The sequence below is a fragment of the Oratosquilla oratoria genome, chromosome 38 (genome assembly GCF_046742065.1).
Source record: "Oratosquilla oratoria isolate Oo_2021 chromosome 38, ASM4674206v1, whole genome shotgun sequence".
Classification (NCBI taxonomy): domain Eukaryota; kingdom Metazoa; phylum Arthropoda; class Malacostraca; order Stomatopoda; family Squillidae; genus Oratosquilla; species Oratosquilla oratoria.
In genome coordinates this window covers 16,629,979-16,644,290 of record NC_134814.1, presented here as the reverse complement: position 1 = coordinate 16,644,290, position 14,312 = coordinate 16,629,979, and the positions used below count along the sequence as shown (strand labels likewise).

General features: G+C 37.6%; 1 protein-coding gene across 2 annotated transcripts in view; it reads right to left on the bottom strand.

Annotated features, from left to right (window-relative positions):
- The window catches only part of LOC143019984 (protein CREG1-like), a 33,986-nt gene extending 30,507 nt beyond the window's left edge, over positions 1-3,479 (bottom strand). The window contains exon 1 of one of the 2 annotated variants that reach the window (XM_076176060.1): positions 3,326-3,479. In XM_076176060.1, coding sequence (XP_076032175.1) covers positions 3,326-3,331 — 6 coding nt within the window. In that variant the 5' untranslated portion in view covers positions 3,332-3,479. The remainder of the gene's footprint in view (positions 1-3,325) is intronic. The other variant, XM_076176061.1, reaches the window with a different exon arrangement.
- Positions 3,480-14,312: the final 10,833 nt, after the last annotated feature.

Here is a 14,312-nt window from a genome sequence, read left to right as displayed (position 1 = left end):
TAATCACTTCTAAGCATTTATTACCAACATATCACAATTATTAGATATAGCATTAGAAAATTAGATATTGATTTTGTAAATTATAATACATCAACATAATAGAAGTTGTTCTTGGTGGAAATCAATAACAAAAAACACTGCTAAAAGCAATACATAAATAAAGTTGCATTAAATCCTTGATATGCCATCTTTGTTTTGATAGATTCAGAGGTCGAAGACAATGATGACTGCCCTGATTACCTCTAGAATTACAATTACTGTACCTAATTACTAAATGCAGGTTAGGTTAGGTAAGAAGGTTAGGTTAGATAGGTTGGTTAGGTTAGGTTAAAATAGACAAATTTATCATACTTTAATTTCTGCGACCTCTGCATCTACCAAAACAATGATGGCATCTCAAGCAATCACAGTGGCTACATGTGTTGTGTATCACTATTAGCAACTTTTTCTGTTATTGATTTCCACCAAGAAAAATGTACATTACATTGATGTATTACAATTTACAAAATTAATATTAAATTTTCTATTGCTATACCACATAATTGTGCACATGTGTTACAAGCCACTAGGGAAAGAGGTGTTAGTTCACCAAGTGTACTAGATTTAATTTATACAAAAAAAGAGGCAATGATATCTGATATCCTATACGAGTCACCCTTGGGTAAAAGTGATCATTGCATTATTACATTTAATGTGCAGTCCTACACACCTAGTTTAATGTGCTCATATAGGAAATTCTATTATGATAAAAGTGACTATAATTCCATGTCACATATGGATAGTATTAAATGGGAGAAGGAACTGAATAGTTGCAAGGATGGTGTTGAAGAGCAATGGGTATTAGTAATGGCAAGACTGCAGCATACTATAAACAAATTTATTCCTAACAAAATTATTATTAAGTCAACAGGTGAACAACTGAGCACTTAACAAGGAGACATGACAGGCAATAAAACAAACGCAGAGCATGGCAAAGGTACATGGAGGCAAAACATCAAGATAAAAAGTAAGATCTATAACAAGAAAACAACAGAAAAAATTGGAAGCAGATATTTCAGCAAGTATTAAGGAGAACCCCAAGAAAATTTGGAAGTTTGTCAGAAGTACAGTTAAGATGAAAGATGGTGTGTCTGACTTAATAAAATCAAGAGTAGGGAGAAAGTTGAATTAACGAAAACAGATGGCGAGAAGGCTCAAATATTGGCTGATTTCTTTAGTGGTGTGTTCACTCAGGAGCCTGAATGTATGCCCTTACCTATTGAGTCCAGGAATTACAATGTGAGGCTGGAAACTATGGACATTACAACTAAGGAAATACAGGACAAACTGAAAAATGTCAAAGTGGACAATCTCAAGGCCCAGATGAAATCCACCCTAGAATACTAAAACAACTAAGCAAGAAATTTGGGGAGCCGCTACAACACTTATTTAATACATCAATCAAGACAGGGAAATACCAGAGATGTGGAAGAGGGAAAATATATCTGCAATATTTAAGAAGGGCGGCAGAAAAATTTCAAGTAACTAGACCCACAAGTCTCATTGGTTATCAGTAAAGTTCTGGAATCTATGATAAGAGATAGAATACTGAATCATTTAATAGAAAATAACGTATGAAGCCCTAAACAGTTTGGATTTATGAGTGGCAGATCCATCACATTGCAAATGTTAAATGTGATGAATGTATGGACTGAAGCACTCAACAGAGGAGGAGAGCTAGATGTAGTATATTTGGATATTTATTAAAAAGGCCTTTGACACAATGCCACACAAGAGGTTGATCTGCTAGTTAAAAAGTTATGGACAACTTACTTCATGGATTCAGCATTACTATCGGGGAGAAAACAGCAAGTTGCTGTTGGGGGCTCATCTTCCAAATGGAAAGAGGTGTCAAGGGGAGTGCCTTGAGGTAGTGTCACCAGACCTTGTTATTTATCATATATATCAATGATATTTCCAGTTAATATTGGCTCAAATTTATATATGTTTGTGGATGATACAAAGTGCTTTAGAGAGATAAAGAACTCCACTGACCAAGAAATACTACAACACGACAAATAGATTTCAAGAGTGGTCAGAGATGGCTACTTCAGTTTCACCCTGAGAAGTGAACATGAACACGGGCAATACACAATGAGGAATGAAGACCAAGTAGTATCTTTAGAGAGAGCTAACAGAAAAAGATCTGAGCATAATGGTGGATGAACAATTGAATTTTGAAAACCATATAAATGAAAAAATTAACAAAGCAAGTAGTTATTGTGCTTATCAGAAGATCTTTCCTCTATTTAAAAAAAGAGACTTTATACTGAATTAGTGAAACCTCATCTTCAATTTGGTGGCATAATCTGGAGCCCAATTAGAAAAAATACATAATCTTTTTGGAAAATGTACAGAGAAGAGCGACAAAGATGATTCTGGGACTCAAGAACTTAAGTTATGAAGAGAGATTGAAAGTGCTGTAGCTACCTACACAAGTACATAGAAGACTGAAGGGCAATACGATTGAAGGATACAAACTAATAACTGGAAAGTATAAAACAGGGATAGCTAGTGCTGCAGCTCAATGAGGGTACAGGCCCAGCTACAGGAGAACACAATTATATGTTAACGAATAAGATGTTGTACAATGCTGAGGCAAAATTCCTTTGCAGAAAGAATAGACAACATATGGTGATATGGAATAACCTCCCATCAACTAGTGTAGAAGCTCCGAGTGCATTTGCATTTGAAAGAAGACTGGGTAAATATTGGAAATATCAGGGAATGAAATTTAATAATGAAGCTGCGTTGTCACTCGCCGCACGCTGGCCAACGACCACATAAGAAAACACAAGATCTGGACATACTGTTATATAGGCCAAACAACCTGCGCCCAGGCCAGTATTTACCTAAGTAAATCTAAGTAATTAAATCATAACTACAATATATATTGAGACAATTAGATTGCAACATTTCTACCCAACTGAGACTCCTCTTGACAATTATTCACTACTGTATACAAAAACATGATTATCATAATGCTATGTAGTATGTTGCTACAATAATGAATAGTGATTATCATTGACATTATCAATATGATTATAGCAACCTAGCACCGTTTTTTGAAATATATTCTTCCTACACTCTTCAAATTAGCCTCACTAGAGAAACAGTATATCTAGATTTTTATTTTATTTCTGTGTTCCTAATCTTAGATTCAATATAATATTTTTTTACAGAGACGGAATATGAGCACAGCTCCTACCTATGATTATATCATAGGTATATACATTTAGAAATCACCTACATATATCTTTAAATGTGCTCCCTTTACCAAACTTACCTTCATTTTATTCCTAGGTGCCTCAGGCTATTAGTGTCCTCTGTCAACTTTCGTATCCCTGACGCACTGAGGGGTTCCCTTATTCAACCCGACCTTTTAGGTATTGCAAAACCCACCACACTCACGTACACAACTGACCATGACCAGCTGATAGATTGTTTACATTTATTCCCGTTTTCTGTCTTTGTTTTTAATTGCATCGGTACATATGCTATTTTAAGTGGATATGTCAATTAAGTATGAACTTGCCATGTCAATAATAGGATAAAAATAATAATACGAATATGCAGGGAAATGAGACGTAGGGTCCTTTCTAATAGGTCAATCAAGGTTACAGAACCAAGCAGCAGAAAAACATGAAAACAATTCAATCAAAGATAGATTAAGCAAAGTAAACAAAATTGTTTATCATCAGAATGGACCTAAAGATTTTGCATTACCTTCCTCAATATATGACGTTCCTCAAAGGATATGTTTAGTTTTCCGTTGCGACGAGATGCGACGTTGGACCCTAAACTGCCAGAGGGGCGTTAATGCACGGATAAAGTTACTGGAACAAGTTTTTAATGCACATAATATATATATATATATATATATATATATATATATATATATATATATATATATATATATATATTTATATGTATGAATATATATATATGTATATACATATATATATGTATATATATATATATATATAACGTAGAAACCACTGTTGGAGTAGAAAAGACTGGAAACGGGGAATCTATATATTTCGATTGCAAACTGCAATCCTCTTCAGTAGATACAAATAAGAGAGAGGGCGTACTGTTTAAGTAGCACCCTTAACAAAAGAAAGGGGAACATGGGAAGATATCTCTACCCTATTCTCACTCCGTATGTGAGGTCAGGAGGCAAATGAGCTTTCACTAGGTTGGAGATGAAGAGTCCGGACATTATGTCCGGGGACCATTGGCCCTTTGAAATATTCATGTTGGGCTGAAATTCAATGATCGTAGATTCTACCATTTTTCTCCTGAACTCACATCTGGATTTATAAATAAGCTCAGCTCTGTCCCAATCTAAACAATGTTTAAATTGCTTAACATGTTGGAACACAGCTGAGCTATCTTGTGCATATCTAATGGAACGTTTATGTTCAATCATCCTGGTGTTCAAATCCCTTCCAGTCTGTCCGATGTAAACTAAGTCACAACCTTTACACGGAATCGAATAAACCCCTTGGCTCTGTTCTTCTTTTAACCTTTGATGGACATTTACCACCTTTTTATTAATGGTGTTAGGGTAATAATTAATCAAATTTAATTTGTCTTTGGGAAGAAACTTGGTCGAGGGAATGAATGATTCAGAAAAGGGAACGATTAAAGAGCTCTTACCCAATGAAAAATTAGAGGAAGTGGGGGTGGTGTTGAAAAAATTGGATCTCGCTCGGCTGAGGGCTTTGACCAAGAACCAATCCGGGTAAGCTAAATTACTAAGTTGAGATTTTATAATGTTAAATTCTCCTTCAAGAAACTGGGGGCTGCAAATTCTAAGGGCTCGAAGGAATAAACCTGAAGCGACGCTACTTTTTACTTTGTCTGGGTGACTGCTGAAAAAATGAAGATAACTACCAGAATGGGTTTCTTTTCTATAGACGGTAAAGGCAAGCTTGTCTCCGTCACGAACAATAAGAACATCTAAAAAGGGTAGCTTACCTTGTTCTTCCCATTCAACTTTAAACTTAATGTTCGAGGCTAAGGAATTTAAATTAGCAAAGAAGTTATCGAATGAGCCCCAATTTTCATCCCAAAGAGTGAAAATGTCATCTACGTATCTAAACCAAACCATGTCTACGGGTTTAATGGTGGGCAGAAGAACAGACTCAAAGTATTCCATGTACAGATTGGCCAGTACAGGAGAGAGATTTGAACCCATGCTACAACCAAATTTTTGTCTGAAAAAAGAATTCTGGAAGGAAAAAACATTTGATGTGACACACAGGCGAATAAGCGCAATGATTTTTGAAACGGGAAGTGGGAATTTGTCCTGAAATGGTTGTAGCTTAGTTTCCAGGAAGGATAGAACGTCATCAATACAGACATGAGTGAAAAGAGAAATTACATCCAGGCTAAGCATTTTCCTACTAGAAAAATTCACTTTTTTTATTTTTGTGATGAAATCCTCTGAGTGTTTTAAATGAGAATCGGAGAAAGTACCAACAAACGGGGATAAAAGGTTTGCTAACCATTTAGACAGCTTGCTGGTACAAGATCCCCGGTTGGAGATGATAGGTCTGAGGGGAATATCAGATTTATGCAATTTTGGAAGGCCATAGAAATAAGGCAACTTAGGATTAATCACTTTGAGTTTCAGTACCTCTTCGTCTTTAGTGATGTTACGAACTTCTTTGTTGAAAGTGGCAGACATGTTTTTAAGTGGATTTTTAATAAGTTGCTCATATGTATCCGTGTCATTTAGAAGGGCCATGGCTTTATCTACATAACTGTCATGGTCAAGAATAACGATTTTACTACCCTTATCTGCCTTTGTAATAATAATGTTATCCATGCTCCTAATTGCCTCCAAACTATTTTGATACCTAATGGGAAGTCCATTTCTTTTATCAAAACAATCTGCAATGCCTTGCAAAAGAGCCCCTTTTAAACATAATAAATTTTTGTCATAGTTGTTATTAGCTAGGAATTTATCAAAACCTACGAGAAAGTCCATAGCATGATGCTTCTCTGGTTTGAGGGCAAAATTCAAACCAAGGCCTAAGACTTCTAGTTGTGATTTTGTGAAAACAACACTAGAAAGATTAACAACATTGTCTAAAATGGCATACTTTGACCATACACTGTTATTACAAAGCCTAATAAGTTTTTTGTTCAAAATACCTTTATGATGTTCACTTATGTCATTGGCTTGTTGGTGGGCACATTTTTGAAGGAACCGGAATACTCCTTCATGAGGGCAAAGGAACAAAAGATTCCTAGAAGCCGTGCGTGAACGTAGATGTTCCCCTCAGACCTATCATCTCCAACCGGGGATCTTGTACCAGCAAGCTGTCTAAATGGTTAGCAAACCTTTTATCCCCGTTTGTTGGTACTTTCTCCGATTCTCATTTAAAACACTCAGAGGATTTCATCACAAAAATAAAAAAAGTGGATTTTTCTAGTAGGAAAATGCTTAGCCTGGATGTAATTTCTCTTTTCACTCATGTCTGTATTGATGACGTTCTATCCTTCCTGGAAACTAAGCTACAACCATTTCAGGACAAATTCCCACTTCCCGTTTCAAAAATCATTGCGCTTATTCGCCTGTGTGTCACATCAAATGTTTTTTCCTTCCAGAATTCTTTTTTCAGACAAAAATTTGGTTGTAGCATGGGTTCAAATCTCTCTCCTGTACTGGCCAATCTGTACATGGAATACTTTGAGTCTGTTCTTCTGCCCACCATTAAACCCGTAGACATGGTTTGGTTTAGATACGTAGATGACATTTTCACTCTTTGGGATGAAAATTGGGGCTCATTCGATAACTTCTTTGCTAATTTAAATTCCTTAGCCTCGAACATTAAGTTTAAAGTTGAATGGGAAGAACAAGGTAAGCTACCCTTTTTAGATGTTCTTATTGTTCGTGACGGAGACAAGCTTGCCTTTACCGTCTATAGAAAAGAAACCCATTCTGGTAGTTATCTTCATTTTTTCAGCAGTCACCCAGACAAAGTAAAAAGTAGCGTCGCTTCAGGTTTATTCCTTCGAGCCCTTAGAATTTGCAGCCCCCAGTTTCTTGAAGGAGAATTTAACATTATAAAATCTCAACTTAGTAATTTAGCTTACCCGGATTGGTTCTTGGTCAAAGCCCTCAGCCGAGCGAGATCCAATTTTTTCAACACCACCCCCACTTCCTCTAATTTTTCATTGGGTAAGAGCTCTTTAATCGTTCCCTTTTCTGAATCATTCATTCCCTCGACCAAGTTTCTTCCCAAAGACAAATTAAATTTGATTAATTATTACCCTAACACCATTAATAAAAAGGTGGTAAATGTCCATCAAAGGTTAAAAGAAGAACAGAGCCAAGGGGTTTATTCGATTCCGTGTAAAGGTTGTGACTTAGTTTACATCGGACAGACTGGAAGGGATTTGAACACCAGGATGATTGAACATAAACGTTCCATTAGATATGCACAAGATAGCTCAGCTGTGTTCCAACATGTTAAGCAATTTAAACATTGTTTAGATTGGGACAGAGCTGAGCTTATTTATAAATCCAGATGTGAGTTCAGGAGAAAAATGGTAGAATCTACGATCATTGAATTTCAGCCCAACATGAATATTTCAAAGGGCCAATGGTCCCCGGACATAATGTCCGGACTCTTCATCTCCAACCTAGTGAAAGCTCATTTGCCTCCTGACCTCACATACGGAGTGAGAATAGGGTAGAGATATCTTCCCATGTTCCCCTTTCTTTTGTTAAGGGTGCTACTTAAACAGTACGCCCTCTCTCTTATTTGTATCTACTGAAGAGGATTGCAGTTTGCAATCGAAATATATAGATTCCCCGTTTCCAGTCTTTTCTACTCCAACAGTGGTTTCTACGTTATTGACAAATGTGTGATTACATTTTTCACCTGTAACATTACTACCACGATGGAGGCATTCTCTTCACTCAAGCTACTTTTCCACCGCTACCCTGCGCTCAAGTCACCTTACAGACAATTTGAATCAGCGTTGATCATCAGCAGGAAAAAGAAGAACCAAAAACTTTTTCTAAGTGAGTGCTTAGCGGAACAAGTGTGCCCAAATTCGTTTGGTTTTCACAAGCATAAACAATTGGGGTACAGCTTTCCGTCCTACATTAGTGATTTCCTTTTGGAACGGATTCAACTGACGTCCCTGGACATAGAGGATGCACATCTACGTTCACGCACGGCTTCTAGGAATCTTTTGTTCCTTTGCCCTCATGAAGGAGTATTCCGGTTCCTTCAAAAATGTGCCCACCAACAAGCCAATGACATAAGTGAACATCATAAAGGTATTTTGAACAAAAAACTTATTAGGCTTTGTAATAACAGTGTATGGTCAAAGTATGCCATTTTAGACAATGTTGTTAATCTTTCTAGTGTTGTTTTCACAAAATCACAACTAGAAGTCTTAGGCCTTGGTTTGAATTTTGCCCTCAAACCAGAGAAGCATCATGCTATGGACTTTCTCGTAGGTTTTGATAAATTCCTAGCTAATAACAACTATGACAAAAATTTATTATGTTTAAAAGGGGCTCTTTTGCAAGGCATTGCAGATTGTTTTGATAAAAGAAATGGACTTCCCATTAGGTATCAAAATAGTTTGGAGGCAATTAGGAGCATGGATAACATTATTATTACAAAGGCAGATAAGGGTAGTAAAATCGTTATTCTTGACCATGACAGTTATGTAGATAAAGCCATGGCCCTTCTAAATGACACGGATACATATGAGCAACTTATTAAAAATCCACTTAAAAACATGTCTGCCACTTTCAACAAAGAAGTTCGTAACATCACTAAAGACGAAGAGGTACTGAAACTCAAAGTGATTAATCCTAAGTTGCCTTATTTCTATGGCCTTCCAAAATTGCATAAATCTGATATTCCCCTCAGACCTATCATCTCCAACCGGGGATCTTGTACCAGCAAGCTGTCTAAATGGTTAGCAAACCTTTTATCCCCGTTTGTTGGTACTTTCTCCGATTCTCATTTAAAACACTCAGAGGATTTCATCACAAAAATAAAAAAAGTGAATTTTTCTAGTAGGAAAATGCTTAGCCTGGATGTAATTTCTCTTTTCACTCATGTCTGTATTGATGACGTTCTATCCTTCCTGGAAACTAAGCTACAACCATTTCAGGACAAATTCCCACTTCCCGTTTCAAAAATCATTGCGCTTATTCGCCTGTGTGTCACATCAAATGTTTTTTCCTTCCAGAATTCTTTTTTCAGACAAAAATTTGGTTGTAGCATGGGTTCAAATCTCTCTCCTGTACTGGCCAATCTGTACATGGAATACTTTGAGTCTGTTCTTCTGCCCACCATTAAACCCGTAGACATGGTTTGGTTTAGATACGTAGATGACATTTTCACTCTTTGGGATGAAAATTGGGGCTCATTCGATAACTTCTTTGCTAATTTAAATTCCTTAGCCTCGAACATTAAGTTTAAAGTTGAATGGGAAGAACAAGGTAAGCTACCCTTTTTAGATGTTCTTATTGTTCGTGACGGAGACAAGCTTGCCTTTACCGTCTATAGAAAAGAAACCCATTCTGGTAGTTATCTTCATTTTTTCAGCAGTCACCCAGACAAAGTAAAAAGTAGCGTCGCTTCAGGTTTATTCCTTCGAGCCCTTAGAATTTGCAGCCCCCAGTTTCTTGAAGGAGAATTTAACATTATAAAATCTCAACTTAGTAATTTAGCTTACCCGGATTGGTTCTTGGTCAAAGCCCTCAGCCGAGCGAGATCCAATTTTTTCAACACCACCCCCACTTCCTCTAATTTTTCATTGGGTAAGAGCTCTTTAATCGTTCCCTTTTCTGAATCATTCATTCCCTCGACCAAGTTTCTTCCCAAAGACAAATTAAATTTGATTAATTATTACCCTAACACCATTAATAAAAAGGTGGTAAATGTCCATCAAAGGTTAAAAGAAGAACAGAGCCAAGGGGTTTATTCGATTCCGTGTAAAGGTTGTGACTTAGTTTACATCGGACAGACTGGAAGGGATTTGAACACCAGGATGATTGAACATAAACGTTCCATTAGATATGCACAAGATAGCTCAGCTGTGTTCCAACATGTTAAGCAATTTAAACATTGTTTAGATTGGGACAGAGCTGAGCTTATTTATAAATCCAGATGTGAGTTCAGGAGAAAAATGGTAGAATCTACGATCATTGAATTTCAGCCCAACATGAATATTTCAAAGGGCCAATGGTCCCCGGACATAATGTCCGGACTCTTCATCTCCAACCTAGTGAAAGCTCATTTGCCTCCTGACCTCACATACGGAGTGAGAATAGGGTAGAGATATCTTCCCATGTTCCCCTTTCTTTTGTTAAGGGTGCTACTTAAACAGTACGCCCTCTCTCTTATTTGTATCTACTGAAGAGGATTGCAGTTTGCAATCGAAATATATAGATTCCCCGTTTCCAGTCTTTTCTACTCCAACAGTGGTTTCTACGTTATTGACAAATGTGTGATTACATTTTTCACCTGTAATATATATATATGTCTATTTATATATATATATATATATATACATACATTATGTACATACATACATACATATATATATATATATATATATATATGTGTGTGTGTGTATTCACCTTGGTCTTTGGATCACGTGCTGAACTCGTAATCGACAGTTATATCCCTCCCGAAAAAGAGCTTAGAGCTCGTATGACCGATCTATAGGTAGTGCTGTGACCTTGCACTCACACACACACACCCAACTCCCCACCCACTGAAGTTGGAGGGACGGCTCAAAGCGCAGCGATATTACAAGTATTTCAGCCCTAGGTAGGATTCAAACCTGGACCGCTGTAGTGATAGTCGGGGACTCTACCAACCGCGCCACCGAGTCGTGTATACGAACGAATCTTGTTTACCTAGTTGTATTTTATGGGACTGGAGCTATGCTTGTGTTGACCCATTTTTGTATCTCTCTACATCTAGCTTGCTTTTGAATTCGTGTATATTTCTGGCATTAACTGTTTCACTGTTCAATTTGTTCCAAACGTCAATTACCCTGTGTGGGAAACTGTTTTTTTTTTCAGGTCTCTTCTGCAACTGTCTTTTTTTAGTTTCTTTGTGTGTCCTCTTGTTTCTCTTTAATCCCATTTTAATAGGTCATCTCTATCAAGAACCTCCATTCCTTTCATAATTCTAAAGATGGTCAACAAATCGCCTCTCTCCCTTCTCTGCTCAGTTGTAATTTCTCCAATCTTTGTTCATATGTCAAATTTGATAATGTAGGTGCCATCTTGGTCGCCGCTCTCTGGATTCTTTCTAACTTCTTTGTGTTCTTCTTTGTGCTTGGTGCCCACAATGATATAGCATATTCTAGTTTCGGTCTTATCAATGCAACAATTAATTTCTTAACCATCTCTTCATCCATGTAGTCGAAAGCCACTTTCATAAATCTTAACAGATTGTAAGTCTCTCCAAATATCTTGTTTACGTGTTTGTCAGGAGTCAAGTCACTTGAGATGATTACTCCTAGGTCCCTCTCTGAGTTAACTTTTTTTAATTCTTTATCTCCAATCATATAGTTTCCTGAGACTCTATTTTTGCCCTTTCCGACCTCCATTATGCTACATTTCTTGATGCTGAAATTCATTTCGTGTTTCTGACTCCATTCCCATACTCTATGTAAGTCATCCTGTAACAATCTGCAATCTTCTTCCGTTTTCACTCTCTTGAGCAATTTAGCATCGTCGGCAAAGAAGTTCATGTAACAATTCATTCCTTCGTCCATATCATTTATGTATATGGCAAACATTAAGGGAGCCAAAACAGAGCCTTGGGGGACGCCACTTTTTACTTCTTCCCATTTCGAAGTGTGTGTGTGTGTGTGTGTGTGTGTGTATGTGTTTGTGTGTGTGTGTGTGTGTGTGTGTATGTGTGTGTATGTGTTTGTGTGTGTGTGTGTGTGTCCGTATGGTCACCGAATCTCATAAAAGACATTGACACACTGGAAAAAGTACAACGGCGAGCCACAAAACTGATTCCAAATATCAACAACAAATCATACGAAAATCGACTAAAACATATGAATCTGTTTTCCCGAAAAAAAAAGCGTAGACTCAGAGGTGACTTGATACAGGTCTTTAAAATTCTAAAGGGAATTGACAACATTAAAAGATACCAAATTTTCACACTGAATGAGAATCAAACAAGAAACAATGGTTTCAAACTGTCTGGAAATAGATTCAATTTGGAAGTGGGTAGAAACAACTTCGCCAACCGTGTAGTTAATGAATGGAATAAACTTCCTGCAGAGGCAGTGCAATGTAGTTCAGTTCGAAGCTTTAAGAATCATTTAGATAAACACCTAATCAAGATGCTGTAATGATTACCATTTATTTTATATTATTTATTTTTGTTTTGTTATCATTTGTCAGTTTGATTCTCATTTATTATTAGTTATATGTAAATTCATTATAATTTTCTATTAATTTATTATTATTTTCTATTTACCTATTTGTTTATTATTTAACTATACCTATGCATTTATTCATGTATTCCATTTGCTATTTACATTATCATAGTTTTTATCTATTCATTTATTATTATAATTTTTTTTCGCATCCGACCTAATATGGTCCAAAAGGTCTCCTGTCGGCATGCTCCGCCTTTGTATTCCTTTGTGTATTCACCTCGGATCTGCTGCAGTCTCTGTCGAGACAGCCAGACACCACCCTACGGCAGTGAGCTCAGAACTCATTATTTGCCGATCTCTGGGTAGGTCTGAGACCACTCACACACCACACACTGGGACAGCAAGGTCACAACTCCTTGACTAACGTCCCGTACCTACTCACTGCTAGGTGAACAGGGGTTACACGTGAAAGGAGACAAACCCAACTTATCTACGCCCGGCTGGGGAATCGAACCCCGGTTCTCTGGCTTGTGAGGCCAGTGCTTTACCAATCCGCCACCAAGCCGTGTGTGTGTGTGTGTGTGTGTGTGTGTGTGTGTGTGTGTGTGTGTGTGTGTGTGTGTGTGTATTCACCTCGGATCTGCTGCAGCCTCTTTTCGAGACAGCCAGACACCACCCTACGGCAGTGAGCTCAGAGCTCATTATTAGCAGATCTCTGGGTAGGTCTGAGACCACTCACACTCCACACACCGGAACAGCAAGGTGTGTGTGTGTGTGTGTGTGTGCGCGCGTGTTGAATAGACGCACAAATACATTTTCGACGGTATTTTGGCGATTGCATGCCAAATATAATGACAAATAAACGAACTATATTGAATGCTGCCTGAATATGAGGTGTTCATTTTCGATTGTGTAAAACATTTCAAAGGGATGACCCTCCCCCCAAAAAAAAAAAAAGAAAATAAAAAAAAAGTGATAGGCAGTACCAGTGGTGCAAATTTTGATTAACTCGACCGCGGGAATGAGTGATTGGATGTAGAAGACGTTTAGTCGCTGGATATTCCCCTGATCTTGTGACTATTTGAGTTTTGTTGTCGCCCTCACTCACTGACACACGCAGGCCATCTCTCTTGTGAGAACCTCCATTGTTAACTTGATTTCTATGTTTTAATCGCAGTTCATCAACCTAGTTTATAGCTTATATTTCCCATTCACAATTTTCATTTATACAACGTATCTCTCTGTATAAGCCAAATGCAATGCAGAAAGGCACAGCACCTCTACAGCAAGGCCCGAAATCAGAAACTGTTTCATGACGTGGTGACCCTCTCCACTGACCCACTCAACAATTTACAGAAGACAAGAAGAAACCTCCTTCAGCCCGCTTCAATCAAACATCCATTCACAATCTCTCTCCATTCGTATCTGTCAATGCCCTCTTCCTTCCCTGCTCAACAGACATTCCTCTTTTACCCAAGCCCACTTCACCCAATCCATACATCCTATTCTCAGCCTTCCCCACAAGTCGGTTCACTCTAATAGAGGTGTATTGGTCTAATAGATGTGTTCAAGTGGATCAAAGGCTTTAACAAGGGTGATGCGAACAAAGTCATCATATCAAAACAACAGGGCAGGACTCGCAATAATGGTTATAAACTGGACAAATTTAGATTTAAAAAGGAAATAGGTAAGAATTGGTTTACTGATAGGGTGGTCGACGAATGGAATAGACTTAGTAACCATGTAGTAAGCGCTGAAACTATCAGTTGTTTTAAGAAACGATTAGACAAGTTTACGGATGGGGATGACAGGTGGTGATGGATACGGAGCTGCCTGGTGCAGGCCTTATGGTCTCTTGCAGTCAAAGG